This window comes from Oryctolagus cuniculus, chromosome 12, assembly GCF_964237555.1.
Source record: "Oryctolagus cuniculus chromosome 12, mOryCun1.1, whole genome shotgun sequence".
NCBI classification, from domain to species: Eukaryota; Metazoa; Chordata; class Mammalia; order Lagomorpha; family Leporidae; genus Oryctolagus; species Oryctolagus cuniculus.
Genome location: NC_091443.1, coordinates 57,756,797 through 57,775,353, shown reverse-complemented (window position 1 = coordinate 57,775,353; position 18,557 = coordinate 57,756,797). Strand labels below are relative to the sequence as shown.

The following is an 18,557-nucleotide window of genomic DNA, read 5'->3' as shown; positions in this document are numbered from 1 at the left end:
GGATAGGGTGTGTCTTAGGGATAAAGGGAGATAGTAAAATGATTTCAGACCTTAGGATTTTATTTAATGAAAGATGATGAATAAAATCAAATTAACATGGATATTTGATTATTTGATTTTATTAATAAAGGATTGAATAAATTAGAATTAGCAATATATTACTAATGGTAAAATTAAGACTGTGATTGTAAACATGACTGCAAAAGTTCTTTCACCTTTTCTTGGAAATCATCCAAAAAGTAACAGAAAATGAAAGGAGAGGGGATAAACTCCCTTTTCAGTGAGATAATAGATAAGGTAAATAAGATCAGGAAGAAAGCATGAAAGGCAGAGAATTCAGAGGACCAGTCTTAAAATGGCCAGCAAAAGCATACACTTTCTGAAAATGAGAATCTCATTCTGACATGTAAGAGCCACATCCCTGTTATTCAACATTTGATGCAGAAATTGGGGTGAGCAGAAACCCTTGTGGTTCCAGATTGGTTTAAAATGCCTGTGTTGGCAAAATGTGTACACTAGCAAGGAAAGACGCCTTTTGTAGAAACCATCCAGGCTTTAAGAAACAGCCCTGCTGACTGCACTTTAACAAACTCTTGTACACAGCTAATCAAAGAAACCTACTTACTTAGTTATGAATAATAAAGAAGCCAGTACTAGCTCAATTTTTACAAGAAAATATGAGGAGAAGAGCATCAAAGCATAGACAAGATATATACTTCAGGGGCCAGCATTCTAGCATAGTAGGTTAAGCCTCCACCTGCGATGCTGGCATACCATATCAGTGCCAGTTCGAGTCCCAGTTCCTCCACTTCCGATCCAGCTCTCTGCTGATGCACTTGGGTAAGCAGTGGAAGATAGCCCAAGTCCTTAGACCCCTGCACCCACGTGGGAGACCTGGAGGAAGCATCAGGGTTTCCTGTATTTGGCCTGGCTCATCCCTGGTCTTTGTGGCCATCTGGGGTGTGAACAAGCAGATGAAAGGTGTCTCTCTCCCTCTCTCTGTAACTGCATTTCAAAAAAAAAAATACTCCAGAAAGAATGTTGTACTAGAACAGATGAAATTTTCAAATATACATTTTGCTATAAATTTGAAAATATTTAATGAAGTAAGCATTGCGAAGAAATTTCTGCGAGGAAAGACAACAAAGCATAGCAATGCAAGAAATTAGGAAAAGATAAAATATGAGCTGGAAGAAAGTAAAATCATAGGAATGAAATCAAAATCATGAGGAATACAGAAGAAAATAAGACACTGCCGAGTACTCCATAAAGAACACAGAAAAGGAAGGGGAGAAACCAAAATAAGACAGTCCAATTCAAAATGAAAAATGAATTAAACAGACACTGCATACAGGTAGACGTACAAATAACCAGTAAGACACACACACAAATGCCTACTCTGTAGCTAAAATTACTAAATAACCCAGTAGAATGGGTAGAATTATAAAGAGTGACAGTTAACTAAGTGTTTACAAGGATGTAGAGCAGCTAGAACTCGGGAGCTGTGGCATTGCTGATGAATGTAAAGTGATACAGCAAACAGCTTGACAGTTTCTTATACAGTTAAGCATACACTTGAAATACAGTTCAACAGTTTCACTCCTAGGTATTTATCCAAGAGCAATGAAACCATATCCAAAAATATTTGTACATGAATATTCAATGCAACTTTATTCATAATAACCCCAAACTACAAATAATCCAAATATACATGAATAGGTGAGTGCAGAAACAAATTGTGGTATGTTCATTCAGTAGAAGATTGCTCAACAGTATAATTATCTACTGTGCACAACACATTTAAAAATCTCAGAAACATACTGAATGAAAGAAACCAAATATAGAGGAGTACATACTTTATGACTCCATTTTATGGAATTCTAGAACTGGAAAAATATAGTGACAGAAAGTGGATCAGTGGTTGCCTAGAACTAGAAAATACAGATTTGACTACTGTTGGGCCTCAGGTGATGGAAATTTTTATTGCCCTGGTGGTTACATGGGAGTATATGTTGTTGGTATTCATCAAATTGTACACTTAAAATGAGCATATTTTACTGTATATAAATTACACCCCATGAAGTTGACTAAAGCAGTTGTTTGTAAACTTCTTAAAAGTACAGGATCTATAAATTACGATTTTGCCAACAATTTTTTGTGGAATTGATAAACATGAGACAAATAACCCAAATGCCAATATTAGTGACTGAAATCCCCTGAGCTCTTCCCTGTTTTTACACATATTTTCATATTATACAGAAAATACTATGAAGATTAAGTGGTTTTTCTTCTTTGACAGAGGAGTGCTATAGACAAGTCCTAGGATGTGCTAAATGCATTTGCTAAGTTATATTGCTGATCATCACACTGGGATACCAGTTAAAGAGCTAGACAGAAGAAAATAGACACAGTCAAAAAATAGCCTAATCTGGTTACTAGTTACTGGTTACTTAATCTGGTTTATTTAGTACTATTCATTAACTTATTCTTGTAATTCCAAGCATATGATTGTTATTTTGGGGATTATTTTAAGCATATGATAGCTGTTTCTAGCATATGACTTAAGTGATCTCAAGAGCGTTTTCATTGTGCTTTTTGAAAATAAACCATACCTCCCATTTTTTCCTCCCTAGGTGACTACTGTTGATAGATTTCAAGGTCAGCAGAATGATTATATTCTTCTGTCTCTAGTACGAACTAGGGCAGTGGGTCATCTGAGGTATGTGAGAAAAAATGCTCGTAAAATTATTGAATTTTATTTCTGTTTCAGTTTTGAGCTTCGGCAGCTAAGTAGTTCTAAATTATTTTAAGTTTAAAATATTTTGATTTATTTACCTACTTACTTATTTGAAGGCAGAGCCACAGAGAGGCGGAGGCAGAGAGAGAGAGAGAGGGAGGGAGGAAGGGAGGGATAGAGGGAGGGGTCTTCCATCCTCTGGTTGACTCCCCAGATGGCCGCAACGGAAGTAGAGCAGCTGAGACTCGAACCTGCACCCACATGGAATGCTGGCACCGCAGGCTACAGCCCTACCCATTACGTCATAGTGCTGGCCCCATTAAGTTTAAATAATAATGAATTATATAGTTATTTTTGTCTACTTTGGGTGCCTTATGTTGTAATATCAGATTTCTTGTATAACTATTGCTACTGAATTTTTTTTAACTCTTGAAATTTCACTAATTTTGACTTTTTTACTCTTCAGTTGCATTAAGAAACATATTATCATAAAGTCATACTATGTGCTGTATCTCTTAGAAACTTAATATCAGAAATTATAGGAGTTAAAGTGTTTTGCAGTATCTTCAGAGTAAATTTTTCATTGCCTCGGCCTCAGATTTTTCCCCCTCACACAATCTTTTAGCTTCAGTGTTAGAGGATAAAGGAGCCATTTGTTCTCCCAGGATTAAGAATTGTCAAAACAAACAATAATCTATTTTTAACATTTATTGTGATGTATTTATGTGCTAGAGATTTATGGGAATAATATCTTCTTATTACAAAGCAGCAGTTTTATATAAACCTTCATCTAATATGAGTTACTAACAAAACTATAAGGAGAGTTCATTTTATCATTTTATTTGGTGAGTATAAAAAAAATTCTCCAAGCTGTCATAATGTTGTCATTAAGTCAAGGTCTATTTGGAGCTTAACCTAGTGCTCACATTCCATTAGACTGATGACTTTTATATAAGAGTAAGCAAAGATATAATGTTTTAAGGAACTGTTTTAAGATGATAGCATTCCAAAATACAATTTATTTTTACTTATTGATTTGTTAAGCATATTTTTGGAGACACTTTTTCCAAAAAGTAATTTTTCCTCTTTAAGGTTTATGATTGCTATCTGAATGGGCCACCATTATGGTCTGCATAATTAAAATCCCTCACAAATTTACAGTATGAATAAATGAATACTGCTTTCTCTCCTCCCTTCTTTTCCTACTCTGTAGTACTCTGCCAACCAAAAGAAAGACTCTGTTGATAAACTGTTAATTAATGAAGAATCTTAAAAATCTAATTTCAATATTACTTTGCATATCAAAATTGTTTAACCACTTTGAGAATCCAGAAGTGGCAAGTGTTGTGACACAGCAAGTTAAGCCTCCACTTGGGAGGCTGGTAGTCCATATTGGAGTGCTGGTTCAATCCCCAGCTGTTCCACTTCCTATCTAGGCCCTGCTAATGCACCTGGGAAGGCAACAGATAAGGTTGAGTTCCTGGCTCCTGTCTTCATCCTGGCCCAGTGGTGGCTGTTGCTGGCACTTGGGAACTGAACCAGCAAATGGGAATGGAATTACTGGGTCATATAGTAACTCTACTTAACCTTTTAAGGACCTGATGGACTGTTTTCCAAGGGCCTGCCATAATTCTTGTATCCACACCTTTTATCATCCAGAGTAGACTAATTGGGTGATTGACTAGGAACCAAACAACTTTAGTTCCAGAGACGTGTTTTAGGATACTCTTGAGCTGTTTTGAAGCCAGAATAGTGGGACATTTCTGGTCCCTTTTCCAGCATTCATTGTTCTCGTCTCCATCTGATTTGGTTAGCTTATTCGATACTAGTAGAAATGCTTAGAACCTGTTCAGAGTGAAGTAATGAGGCTGGAGCTTTCCTATATTATTTCCTTGTAGGTTTTTACCAGATTTCAGCTTTATTATTTAACAATATTCTGTACAACTATATTCCAGGGACTTAAGAAAGAAGTTGGTAGTCCCCATTGCCCTACTTTCAGGATAGAGCTCCAAGGAACCTGTCCACTCATGCTGCCACCCTTTGCTTTTTTGCCTGGTAGTTTATTATGTTCATAGTGTTTGGTCACTTAACAAATATTTTCAGGTGCATCTTTTAATTGACAGTGTGCTAGCTTCTTGACTCACAGTGATAAATCTAACATTTATGTAACATTTATGGACTCTGCCCACATGGAGTTTTGAGTCCAATAGAGAAGAGAAACCTACCTACTTTGGCTCTTAAGATTTTAGCCAAACTTTCCTCATGTATGACAGTCACACTTTAAAAAAAACTTCTTTATTGAACTAGAGCACTGAAGACTGGAGGGAAAAGTTTTCTCAGAGGGACCAATTCAGTGATCATTGCAATAGCACTGATCAGTGCTCTGTCTAAAGATAGAGCCTGGGCTGGCGCTGTAGTGTAGTGGGTAAAGCTGCTGCCTGCAGTGCTGGCATCCCATATGGGCAATGGTTTGAGTCCCGGCTGCCCCGCTTCTGATCCAGCTCTCTGCTGTGGCCTTGGAGAGCAGTAGAAGATGGCCCAAGTGCTTTGTGGCCCCTGCACCCATGTAGGAGACCTGGAAGAAATTCCTGGCTCCTGGCTTCAGATTGGCACAACTCTAGTCATTTTGGCCATCTGAGGAGTGAACCAGGGGATGGAAGACACCCCTCTCTCTCTCTCCCCCCTCCCCTCCCCTCCCCGTAATTCTGCCTTTCAAATAAATAATAAATCTTTAAAAAATATATATGCAGCCTTCTGGATATGAAGGGCAGAACTGGACCCAGAAATACAGTGATTGCCATAAAAACGGCAGTGTGAGCCACCTTCTTAGACCATGTCCTTGTAATCCCTGACAGCCTGAAGTTTTAACTATAATTTCCTTTACAATTTTTGTGAGAGAAGTCATACTGAATATTTCTATCATTGTGCATCCTTTTACCAGTATTGGGACCACCCACCTATAGCGTGACTCCTTGGGGTTCTAAGGAATTATTGGAGGAAATAAAAACAATTAAAATATTATTATAAATAAATATAAAATGATGTGGTAAGGATTATCTGGGAAGTAAAGTTGGACTTTGAATAGAGCATAGGAGTCTAGTAAGTGAAGTTGAAGAAGATCTGGTTCACATTGCCTCAGTGGCAGTGGAACAGTAAGTTGGTACCTGACAGCTCTATCTTAATTACTAACATGGTTACTTCAACCTTTTTAATCAATGCATTGATTGTTTTGTCATTTCCTTACCACTACCCCCCTAAAAAAGAACAAGAGGTTGGTGATGAAGTATTAACTTTTTACTTGATTTACAGTTATATAACATTAAGTAGCTTTTATTTTCTCTATTAAGATTTTAAGCAGCTTTTTTTATTATCACTGTTTAACAGGACTATTTAGTGGACTATATTTTAAAAGCTGCATAAATATGTTTTTTTTAAATATTTACTTATTTATTTGAAAGTCAGAGTTACACACAGAGAGAAGGAGAGGCAGAGAGAGAGAGAGAGGTCTTCCATCCGCCGGTTCACCCCCCAGTTGGCCGCAACAGCCGGAGCTGCACCGAAGCCAGGAGCCAGGAGCTTCTTCCGAGTCTCCCATGAGGATGCAGAGGCCCAAGGACTTGGGCCATCTTCCACTGCTTTCCCAGGCCACAGCAGAGAGCTGGTTTGGAAGTAGATCAGCCAGGTCTCAAACTGGCCCCCATATGGGATGCCAGCACTGCAGGCGGCAGCTTTACCCACTACGCCACAGTGCCAGCCTCTAAATATGTTAATAATCTTGAAGTATATTAATTATTTTGTTTGTTTCTCAAAGGGATGTCCGTCGCTTAGTGGTGGCCATGTCTAGAGCCAGACTTGGACTTTATATCTTTGCCAGAGTATCTCTCTTCCAAAACTGTTTTGAACTAACACCAGCTTTCAGCCAGCTCACGGCCCGCCCACTGCATTTACATATAATTCCAACGGAACCTTTCCCAACCACTAGAAAGGTAAGACTTCTTTCTGCATTGTGTAGAGAAATTGGGATTCTCTTATAGTAAGTGCATAGTCAGGACTATCCAATCATTGGTTTCTTGTGCTCCTTATACCAAGGGACTAACTTCAATTTTGATATAAAAACAGTATATAATCAACTCAAATTTATTGAGTTCTTGCTATGTATCAATTAGCTCTTTATGTATATTTTCTCATTTAATTTCAGTAACAGCCCTGTTAATAGGGTTTTTTGCATTTGGGGAAACAGAGTCAAAGAAGTAGATTGAATATGCATAGAGTAGGTGAAGGATCCAGGATTTGAAAACTCAGACAGTCTATCTCTAGAGCCCATGTTACTGATTATTGCATTACACTGCCTTTCTTCAGCTTAGAGAACTTAACTATTTACCCCATTATAAAGTCATTAATAGTTTACTTCTTAAGCTTATATGCTGGAGAATAGGGTAGGGGGAGCACATACACCCAACAAAAACAGAACTGCCACCCACCCCTTCTGATCTCCCTACTCTCCCCTTTTCTCACCACCCTCCCTCTGTAGGTAACTAATCTCTTCATTTCTGGTTTATTCTTAGTTTACAAGGGGTCTTCAGAAAGTTTGTGAAAAATGCAAATTATCAAAAACTATGCTTGAGTTTCAAAAGTATTTTTCATTTCATTGTTCAATGAGCTTTTTAAAGTACCTACATATTTTCTATCTTACATTTAAGTTAGCATACTGTCAATTTGGGGGCTTTACATTGTTTAATGAGATATCATAGAGGCAAGATGGATTGTATTTTAAATAAAATGGTTTTAAATATTCACAGTGTACTTCTTCAGTCTCTGTTTTTAAAAAATGAAGTTCTGTGTGTTCTGTATTTTTTAACTGCCTTTTTGGTGTTTTTTGAAAAAGGAATGGTGCTATGGAGGCATAACAGGAAAAGGGTGAAGAGGTGTGATAGGGTGGGGTCATGTAAAGCCTTGAATGTCAGTCTCTGGATCAGACATGGCCCTGGAGGTCTGAGCATCTCAATCTTCTGTGGGCTGATTATTAAAGAGGGGGATTCCTAGTAAGAGGTTTGGAGCAGAGCTTAGGTGTCTCTGTGTTTGACAAGCTCTCAGGGTGCTTGCTATGCAAGGGCTTCGGTGATACACCTGGAGAAACCTCGAATGCAGGTCAGACAGTGCCACCAGAGGGAAGGCTTGGAAACCAGTACTTTAGACATCAGTCATGGATTCAAGCTTTGAGGGGTTGGGCGCATCTCCCCATCTTCTGCTCTGGAGATAGTTTGGGGGTCACAGAGGCTCTGCATCTTAACAGAGACAGCTAGCTCCCAACAGAGCCATCAAAAAACAGTGAAACAGGCCTTCTGTGTTTTGAAGGCCACATTTCCTAGTCATAAAACCATGGCAATTTTCGCACACAGAAGTTGTGATGGTTGCTAAAAGTGATCATTAATCAAAAGAACATCTGCTTGCATACAATATAAAGAAAGGTCTTTTGAAAGTTGATGGAAAATGTACATTATGCAGAAACTTTGTAGTTTTTTTGCACCAACATTAGTATCTTTTAATTCCATCTTCCACAAACTTTTTGAAAATCCCTCATACTACTTAATTCTGAGAAATACCGTTTAATTTACTAAATATTTGTAACTTTCTGTACTTTAAGTAATTTGTTACTTTAAGGTAGATTTTTTTCTTACTATATATTTTTTCCATTATGTTTTGTTTTTTTGTTTTTTTGTTTTTTGACAGGCAAATTTAGACATAGAGAGAGAGAGACAGACAAAGGTCTTCCTTCCGTTGGTTCACCCCACAAATGGCCGCTACGGCTGGCATGCTACGCCAATCCAAGGCCAGGAGCCAGGTGCTTCTCCTGGTCTTCCATGCGGGTGCAGGGCCCAAGCACTTGGGCCATCCTCCACTGCCTTCCCAGGCCACAGCAGACAGCTGGACTGAAAGAGGAGCAACCGGGACAGAATCCGGTGCCCTAACCAAGACTAGAACCTGGGGTGCTGCCACCGCAGGCAGAGGATTAGCCAAGTGAGCCGCAGCACCGGCCCTCCATTATGGTTTTCTGAATTGTTCCTACAGTAAGAAAGAGTGAGACCTTAAAGAATTTTATTGACTATAAGTAGAAATGCTGTTAGTCTTTATCCAAGGATGTTTTGGGAAGAAGCGAAAGTTTTATACTTTACTCATTTTATACTTTCCTCATTTACTTTATATACACTGATAGAGCAGTGCTTCTCAGATTGTTGTCAGGAACTCTTCCATAAAAATTACCTCGTTCTGCCCTATATCTATTAAAACTAAATCTCCGTCGGGGCGCCGGATTCTGTCCCGGTTGCCCCTCTTCCAGGCCAGCCCTCTGCTGTGGCCAGGGAGTGCAGTGGAGGATGGCCCAGGTGCTTGGGCCCTGCACCCCATGGGAGACCAGGAAAAGCACCTGGCTCCTGGCTCCTGCCATCGGATCAGCGCGGTGCGCCGGCCGCAGCGCGCCGGCCGCGGCGGCCATTGGAGGGTGAACCAACGGCAAAGGAAGACCTTTCTCTCTGTCTCTCTCTCTCACTGTCCACTCTGCCTGTCAAAAAAAATAAAAAAATAAAAAAAAATAAAAAAACTAAATCTCCAAGGACTAGAACCCAGGCACCTGCAATTTAACTATCTTCTCTGTCTAATTCTGATAGATGCCACAGAATTTAAAAGGAACACTTAAATATTCACCCTTATGGCTATTAGTCTGTGTATTAAATGATAGAAAATGTTAACTTACTATTTTTTAGAAAAGCATACATAGGAAGAATAATTTTAATATTTTTTTTCTAAATTATCATGTGATTTTTCTCTCTGTTCAAATGACTACTTATCTCTTACTAATCCTTCTACATTAGTAGGGGCCATTGTGGCATAATGGGCTAGGCCACTGCTTATAATGCCTGCATACTATATAAGAATGCTGGTTTGAGTCATGCACTTCCACTTCTAATCCAGCTTCCTTCTTATGCATCCTGGGAGGCAGCAAATGAGAGCTGCAGTGCTTGGGTTCATGCCCCCAGGTGGGAACACAGATTATGTTCCAGCTCCTGGCTTCAGCCTGGCAGCCTGGGTTGTTGCTGGCATCTGGGGAATGAACCAGTGGGTAGAAGATCTCCATGTGTCTGTCTGTCTCTCTGCCTTTCAAGTAGATGGAAAAAAAATTCTTCCACATCACTTGATCAACTAAAACTCCTGTTTGACTTGCCAGCCTGAAATTGCTTTAATAGCTAGTGACTCTTAGCTCTCCTAGTCTCTGGCTTCTCTAAATTTAAGTGGAATCACTACTCATGTATTCCTTATTGGCCTCTCAGACTTGCATCTTAATGTCTTCTTACTATTCTTATATCCTCTAATGATGCTTTTTCATAATATCAAGAAATGGATTTATATTGACATTGAAATATTAGATTGTGGAGTTTTTTCATGAGACACTTATTAATTTTTTTGGCCTTCTTGTAGAATGGAGAAAGACCATCTCATGAAGTACAGATAATAAAGAACATGCCCCAGATGGCAAACTTTGTATACAACATGTACATGCATTTAATACAGACTACACATCATTATCATCAGGTGAGTTTTTTCAAACTGTTTAATTTTTCTTGCTATAGAATGAATCTTCTGTTTTACAGAATAAAACTGTAAGGTGCCTAATTCTTTGTATGAAGGCAGTTAAAGTAAATTAAGTAGATTGTTGTTATTCATGTAACATTTATACTTTTTAAATGTCTTTATACAGATAGAATCTGGCATATAGTAAAGTCCATATCTTCAAAGTTTGCAATTTGATATGTACTGACATAGGTTTCTACCCGTGAAGCTATCACTACAGTCAAGATAATGGATATGCCCATTATCCCCAATAGTTTCCTTGTGCCCCTTCCTAATTCCTCCTTATTGTCCTTAATCAGTTCACTTTTTACCTTCTTCAGTCAATAAAGGATCTGTTTTATCACTGTAGATTAGTCTCCATTTCTAAATATGTATGTAAATGGAAAAAAGAGTATGTATTCTTTTTCTCCAGCTACTATTAATCAGTATAATAATTTTGAGATTCATTCATGTTATTGTGTATCAGTCATTTCAATGCCAAGCAGTAGTCCATTGTTCCAAATACCCATTTACTTATTGATAGAAATTTGCATTGTTTCCAGCTGCTATGAGCATGACTATACAAGAAAAATTCTTGTATAATTTTTCTTCTTGTGTGTGTGTGTATAGGAGTAGAAGGACAGGATAGTAAGTGTGTGTTTAAAATTTAAGAAACTGCCATCTTGTTTGTCAAAGTAGTTGTACCACCTTCCACTCTGACTAGCAATGTGAGTTCTAGTTGCTCCACATCTTCACCCACATTTGATATGTTGAGTCCTTTTTATTTTAGCAGTTCTAACAGGTTATGTGGTAGTCTCAGTGTGCTTTTAATTTTCATATCCCTAATGAGCAATGATATTGAGTATCTTTTCATGAGTCTTTTGCTATCTATCTTCTTTGGGAATGTGTCTGCTCAGGTCTCTTGCTCATTTATTTTTTTTACTGGGTTGTACTTTACTATTTCAGAAGGTTTTTATTTTGGCCATAGGTCTTTTACCAGCTGTGTTTTGTAAGTATTTTCTCATAGTCTATGACTTACCATTTTTAAGTGTTTTTTAGAGAGCAGAAGTTTTAAATTTTGAATAAATCCCATGTATCTAATTCTTTTATGCTTCTTATGTCCTACAAATACTTAGCCTAATCCAAAGTTACAGAGGTTTCCTTCTGGAAGTTACACAGGTTTAGGGTTTTAGAAGTATATATAGGGATCAGCATTGTGGCATAACTGGTTAAGCTGCTTCCTGCAATGCTGGCATCCCATATGGGCGCCTGTTTGAATTCTAGCTGCTCTACTTTCGATCCAGCCCCTGCTGCTGGCCTAGGAAAAGCAGCGGAGGATGACCCAACTGCCTGGGCCCTTCCTACACATGTAGGAGACCTGGAACAAACTTTTGGCTATGGCTTCAGCTTGGCCCAGCCCTGGCCATTACTGACATCTAGGGAGTGAACCAGCAGATGGAATATCACTCTCTGTCTCTTCTTCTGTCTCTATAGTTGACTTTCAAATAAATAAATAAATAATCTTTTAAAAAAAGGAAGTATATATTATATTTTTAGAAGTATAATACACTTTGAGTTAATTGCTTTGTATGGTACATGATAGATTGAGTTTTATTCATTTGCATGTGGATATGTAATTGTCTCATCACTGTTTCTTGGATAGACTATTTTTTCTTCATTGAATTGCTTGTCATCCTTCCTCAGAAAATCAGTTGACCATGTATATGGGTCTATTTCTGGACTCTGTTCTGTTCCATTGTTCTATTCTATGTAACTTTTTGCCATTGCTGTACTACCTTGATTACCTTAGCTTTATAATAAGCTTTGAAATTAAATAATATGTCTTTTAGCTTTGATCTTTTTTGAAATTGTTTTAGCTATTCTGGTTTCTTTTCTTTTCTATGTACATTTTAGAATCAGCTGATCAATTTCTATCCCCAAAAAGCATGCTATGATTTTAGTAGGATTACTACTAGGAGAATTGTTTAGGACCCATTTGGGAAGATTGATATCATAACAATAATGAGTCTTCCCCTCCATGAATATAATAGAACTTTCCCCGCATTTGATCTTCTTTCAGTTCTGTCATCAGTGTTCTGTAGTTTCAGCATGAAAATCTTATACATACTTTGTTACCTTTTTTAATTAACTATTTTATGTTTTCTGTTGCTGTTTTGAGTGGTTCTTTTAAACTTTTCATTTCTCAACAAGGTAAATAACCTCTGATGAGAGAGAAGCCACACCTTAGCTTCACGTGGGGTAAAGAGGAAGTTAAACCTATGCAAAGAGTCTTCAGATGTTCATTGAAAATGCATGTTAATGAAAAAAATACATGGGTGTTAAGTGTATTTTACACCAAAATAAACATTTTTTATTCTATTTTCCATCAACTTTTTTAAGTACCCAAACAAAACTGTTCCAGTTTGGTTTTATTATTTGTTTGATTAAGATTTATTTGAGGCCGGCGCCGCGGCTCACTAGGCTAATCCTCTGCCTTGCAGCGTCGGCACACCGGGTTCTAGTCCCAGTCGGGGTCCTGGATTCTGTCCTGGTTGCCCCTCTTCCAGGCCAGCTCTCTGCTGTGGCCAGGGAGTGCAGTGGAGGATGGCCCGAGTACTTGGGCCCTGCACCTCATGGGAGACCAGGAGAAGCACCTGGCTCCTTCCTTCGGATCAGCGCAATGTGCCGGCCGCGGCGGCCATTGGAGGGTGAACCAACGGCAAAGGAAGACCTTTCTCTCTGTCTCTCTCTCTCATTGTCCACTCTGCCTGTCAAAAAAAAAAAAAAAAGATTTATTTGAAAGGCAGAGTGACAGAGAGGGAGAACCAGTGAAAGAGAAAGATCTACCTACTGCTCCACTCCCCAAATGCCTGTGACATCCAGGGCTGAGCTAGGCTGAAGCTAGAAGCCAGAAACTCCATTTGGGTCTTCCAGAGTGGGTGGCAGGAACCCAAGTACTTGTGCCATCACCCACTGCGTTCACAGGATTGTTGGAAGCAGAGTGGCCAGGATTGCAGCCGGTACTCCCATATGGGGTACAGGCTTCCCAAGTGGCAGCTTAACTTGCTGTGCCGCAATATCCACGCCTGCTCCAGTTTTCTGGTTGAAGGGGACAGAAGCCTTGTGCTCTGCTCTTCCCTCCCTGCATGGGCTCGTCTCAAGAGCTTGGTTCCCCCCTACCCCTCACTGGACTTCTTGATTGAAGTGAGCCCTTTTTTGAGTTAGAGTGGCAATCAGTCTTGATCATCCAGTATTTTTTCTCAGAAGTGTTTTTAGCAAATTCCTTTGCTTAAAAATTTAATAGGTTTTCATCTCTGATCATTTAAATGTGACATCTTTGTCGGTATATTCCTTGCCATTAAGAGAAAATAGGTTATGGTCATCAGAGCTGTTACATCTGTTAATGTAAAATGGCCAGAGTGTTTTGGGGAACTCCAGGATAAACAGTATCTATTAGAAAAATGATGTCAGTGTAAGGCTTGGGCTTTATAAACCGTGTGTTTTGTTCTGTTTTCATTTGCATTCATATTGCCCTTTTTTGGTAGACTTTCTTACAGCTACCACCTGCCATGGTTGAAGAAAGTGAAGAAATTCCAAATCAAGAAACAGAATTGGATACAGAAGAAGAGGGCTTGCCTGCTCAGACTGACACCACATCTAGTCCCACAGATGCCAGCGCCGGTCAAGAACCCCCAGCTTCTCAGACTGACACTACCCCCATTCAGCCGGAGAGCGTCCTGAGTCAGACAGCAGACAGCTGCGACCCTGAAGCTGCCCACGCTCTAACTGAGGCCACTGCTACTGTCACAGGACCTGTGGCTGCACCAGCAGAGACCAGCAACCCTCGAGATGCTCCATCTGCCACAGCAGAGACCAAGTAGCCTTGCTTAGGGAGGACGTTTCATTTGTAAAGTTAAGTTTTGTATTTGACGTTTGTTTCTGCCGTTTTAATGGCACTGATTAATGTTTAGTCCTTACTTTTGTTAACTGATTTCAGGGTCTTAAGTATATAAAATGTATGTATGAGGATGGAAGGGTTTCAAAAACTTCAAGGAAAATGAAATTAAAAGATAATGTGAATTTTTAATGAACTCTTGCAAGCCCCCTTATATGTGAGTTACTGTAGTTTCATGTGTTTAATCAGAAGAGCAAATGACCATTCCTTTGATTTTTTTTGATCACTGAAATAATTATCTATAGAATACACAAGCCGTACCTTCACGTTTTTTCTGAACTTCTTTAAGAAAAGACATAATGCATTGGCATTAACCATTAATGCCCTTAAGCAAATGTTCAGATTGGGAAGGAAATTGATTCTTGATCATACTATCTAATGTTCAAGTTCCGTTTCCTGTTTTCTCACTTTTATTTGACCTCTTCCTTGATGTACAGTGTTTATACCATTAAGACAGCGGTTTCTCTATCAAAGATGTTACATGCGTTTTCTTTATCCAGAATCTCATAATGTGTTAGAATAACCTGGGGTTTCTGTTCTTGGGGCCTACCTCAGACCTAATGAATCAAGGTTAGAGCCCAGGAATCTACTGTAGCAGGTTCTCCACACCATTAATGTTTGAGTTGGTGTCGCAGTGGCTAGTGAAGCTGAGCCAGCATTTGTCATTCTTCTAAGCAGGAAGAATCTGCCATAGCAGTCTGGGCAGGAAGCAGGATCCAGAATCGGGCAATGAGAGTCAACAAACTAACTCCTGTGTACAGGGTAGAATTCTCCCAGTGCGGAGGTTCTGGGTTTTCTGCCCTGTTTTATTTTCCGGGTAGGTGGTTAACCAGCCACAGGGTGACCTTCAGGGTAAGATATGCAGCCCTGTGGGAAGGCATGGTACTGGGACCTTGCTGCTCCCGTGTGGTTGGTGAGCCAGCAGCCTCCGTGCTGTATTCAGGTTTGTTAGACATGCACAAGTGTGGGCTCCCCTGCAGACCTTTAAATCTAAACCTGCGTTCAGCAGGGTCCCAGCTGATTCATGTGCGCGCTGTGGTTTGACAGACACAAACTGAGAATGCTGTGCTGTCCTCACGTGAATGAGACTGTTAATGGTAAATGTAACAGTGAGCACGGCTAATGTTTTCTGACAGGGACTCTTTGCCTGTAAGGACCCTGGGCAGGATGGTGAAAGCTGGGGAAAAAATAATAAGATGGATGTGTGTATGTGGGGAGAGAGCAATTTCCCACTAGTTCTCGTCCCTACTTTGGTCATCTGCTAGAGTGCCTGGGGGAAGCATTTCACCACAGGGTCCCCTCTGGTGTACCTATATGCTTAACCATGTCCAAGAGATCTTTGAAGAAATGATCAGGAACTATATACTAGCAGCGAAAGCCTTCAGATCTGACATTTTGAAGGAATGATTAATTCATAAGGGAATTAAACCCGTAAAGTCCAGTCAGTTATAGTCGTGAGTGACTAGTGTTTGCTCGGTTCTAGCAGGCTGAGGTGGGTAGGATTCAGGCTCATCTTCTATGTCTTACTGCTTTGGAACACTTGATAGATGTTGGGGAGATGATGAAGAGAGTGAGATGCCACGGCAGCAATACTAGGAAACCCGGGTCTATTTATTGTCCGAATAAAGATCAAGCCAGATAGTCTGTTACATAATTTCTCTGATAAAAGAATTTGCAAGCAGGTGTTGTGGGCATCTGTGTAGGAAATAGCACTCACAGAATTACTTTTATCTGTGAATATATGGTATCAGGCTAAGCAAGAGGGAAAGAAGCTTTGCTGTATTACCGTCTTTCCTGGAAAAGATTGATTTTTTCTCTTTACTCTTGAGGGGATATGAACTGTGATACCTACAACCCAAATAGACAAACTTAGATGGCTTTCTCATTAAGTAAACTGGTTTCTACATACTGAACATCATGCTGTCTAGCGGGGTGACCGTGCTCTTTCTGTGCTGCTGCATTGTCTACCACACATAGAAAGACAAATTTAGGTAGAAGATGAATGAGGCCTTTATCAGGAATTGGAAAAGGAGGTGATGGTGGTGGGATTTGAATTATTTTAAATTGTTTATTCACTGGAAGGGCCAATGAGTTGCAGTTGATTATAGAATCAATTTTTTAAGGAATTTAAGAGATTTACTCTTTTTAATAATGAGAAAATGGAATCAGAGAGACTTAATCAGAGTGCCAGCTGTGGGACAGTGAGGTGGAATCCAAGTCCACAATCCTAGGGCAGTTTTTATTTATTTTTTCGATCAAGCGTGTGTGCACAATTGGATCATCAATTCAAGAGTTCAGTGTTTAATTTCAAATTACTACAGAGAGGTACTCTAGCCATGTGACTGTTTCAGATTAGTGTTCCTATTGCTCTGCTCTTTTTCGTAAATGAGTATGTCATAATTTTGGAATCTATTTTTAAGAGAAAACCAAAAAGTTGCATGCCAACAGAATAAGCATCAAATGAAGCAATTCAAGCATTTAGACTTTTTCCCCACAAAATGCTGAGTTGAGAATCTTAGTTCATTACCAGCTGCTGTGAATAAATAACTCCATTAATTTGGGCAAATGAATGAGATCTAAGCATTATCTGTACACTTGAAGTTAGTGTGATGATAAAAGTTAAGATGCTTTGCTAGATACTGAGAGAAGTAGCTTGCATGGGCCATTTGTACTCCTCTTTTAAAAATGTTTTTATAATGATCAGGCAACAGCATCATTGTAAGATAGACTTTACACTCACCTAGACCTGGCTTGCATTTTACGTAATTTGCTTATTGGCTATCGGTTTGGCCTTAAACACATTTTATAGCCTCTCTAAACCTATTTTCCTTAGAAAATAGGGAAAAGTCTTTCTGGATATATTTGTTTTAAGGGATAATGTTTATGAAAATATCTGGCAGCTGGGTACTGTGTGAATACTAGTTAGTCCCTCCCTCTGGTTTTCCCCAAAGCTTTGTGACAGCACGGGATATTGCTAACTAATTCTCAGCCTGCTTAGTGATGCCCCTATCCAGGGTTAAGGAGGGTGACGGAAGTGGACATGTGACAGTTGATGTTTGAGGAATCTGTCAAGCTTCAAGTCAACTGATTGGAGACCTCTTTAAAAAATTTTTGTTTTCCTTTATTTATTTTGAAAGTTACAGAGAGAGACTTCATCTACTGGTTCACTCCTCAGATGGCCACAAGGGCCAGGCCAAAGCCAGGAGCTGGAAGCTTCATCTGGGTCTACCATGTGGGTGGCAGGGGCCCAAATATGGGCCATTTTATGCTGCTTTTCCCAGGCCATTAGCAGAAAGCTAGGTAGGAAGTAGAGCAGCTGGGACAGGAACCAGCACACATAGGGGATGGCAGTGTTGCAGGCAGCAGCTTTACCTGCTATGCCACTCCACCAGTCCCAGTTGGAGACCTCTTAAGTCAGTCAATCATAACATTAGGTGGTCTCTGCTGAAATTAAAATTCTGGTAGAGCAGTATAACCAAAGGGAAGACCCTGCAGTCCTACCTTGCTTTCTGTGCATGGAACTGATACTTCTATCAGTTCCGAATCTTATACTACTCTGCTCCCAAATCATTTATATGGTTACATTTATTTAACTTCATGCCTTGAATGTGCAATTTTCTTTGTGTCTTGCAGTCATTCAAGTAGCATCTTTAGAGTTGTCTCTTCAATAAAAAGATTTTTTTTTTTAAAGTGTTGACTCAGGTTGGGCATTTGATCTAGCGATTAAGATGACCATATTCCCATACTGGAGCATCTAGGTTTGAGTCCCAGCTCCACTCCTGATTCTAGCTTCCACTAATATGCACCCAGGGAGACAGCAGGTGACTTGAATACTGGGTCTGTGCCACCCACACACAAGACGTGGATTGAGTCCCCTGCTCCCAGCTTCAGCCAGGTCCAGCACCAGCCCCCAGCTGTTGTATTCCTTTCGGAGAGTGAACCAGGAGATGTGAGAGATAATCTCTCTCTTCCTCTCTTTCTGTGTGTGTGCCTCTCAAATAAAAAGTAATATTTTTTTGACTTTTTATTCAAGCTAGAAGAGCAGTTAAAGACAGCCAGAGCCTTGCTTCCTGTGAGAAATGCTTGGCAGTCAGCCTTTGTAATTATTAAGCATAATGGAACTGGAGCTGTACAGAGAGCCAAGGATGGAAAGGAAGAGATGAGACTGATCATTCTTCACCCCTTGCTACTCTTTAGTGCCTCAAAACAGCTTTTAATTAAATGGGACCCAGAAGCATTGGACAGTCAGGTTTTCCTTTA

At 39.6% G+C, this 18,557-nt stretch overlaps 1 protein-coding gene across 1 annotated transcript in view; it reads left to right on the top strand.

Moving 5' to 3' along the window:
* Positions 1-14,770, top strand: part of AQR (aquarius intron-binding spliceosomal factor) — a 108,996-nt gene extending 94,226 nt beyond the window's left edge. The window contains exons 32-35 of the mRNA XM_002717997.5: positions 2,634-2,719; positions 6,549-6,723; positions 10,211-10,324; positions 13,888-14,770. Coding sequence (XP_002718043.2) covers positions 2,634-2,719; positions 6,549-6,723; positions 10,211-10,324; positions 13,888-14,223 — 711 coding nt within the window. The 3' untranslated portion in view covers positions 14,224-14,770. The remainder of the gene's footprint in view (positions 1-2,633; positions 2,720-6,548; positions 6,724-10,210; positions 10,325-13,887) is intronic.
* The last annotated feature ends 3,787 nt before the right edge of the window (positions 14,771-18,557 follow it).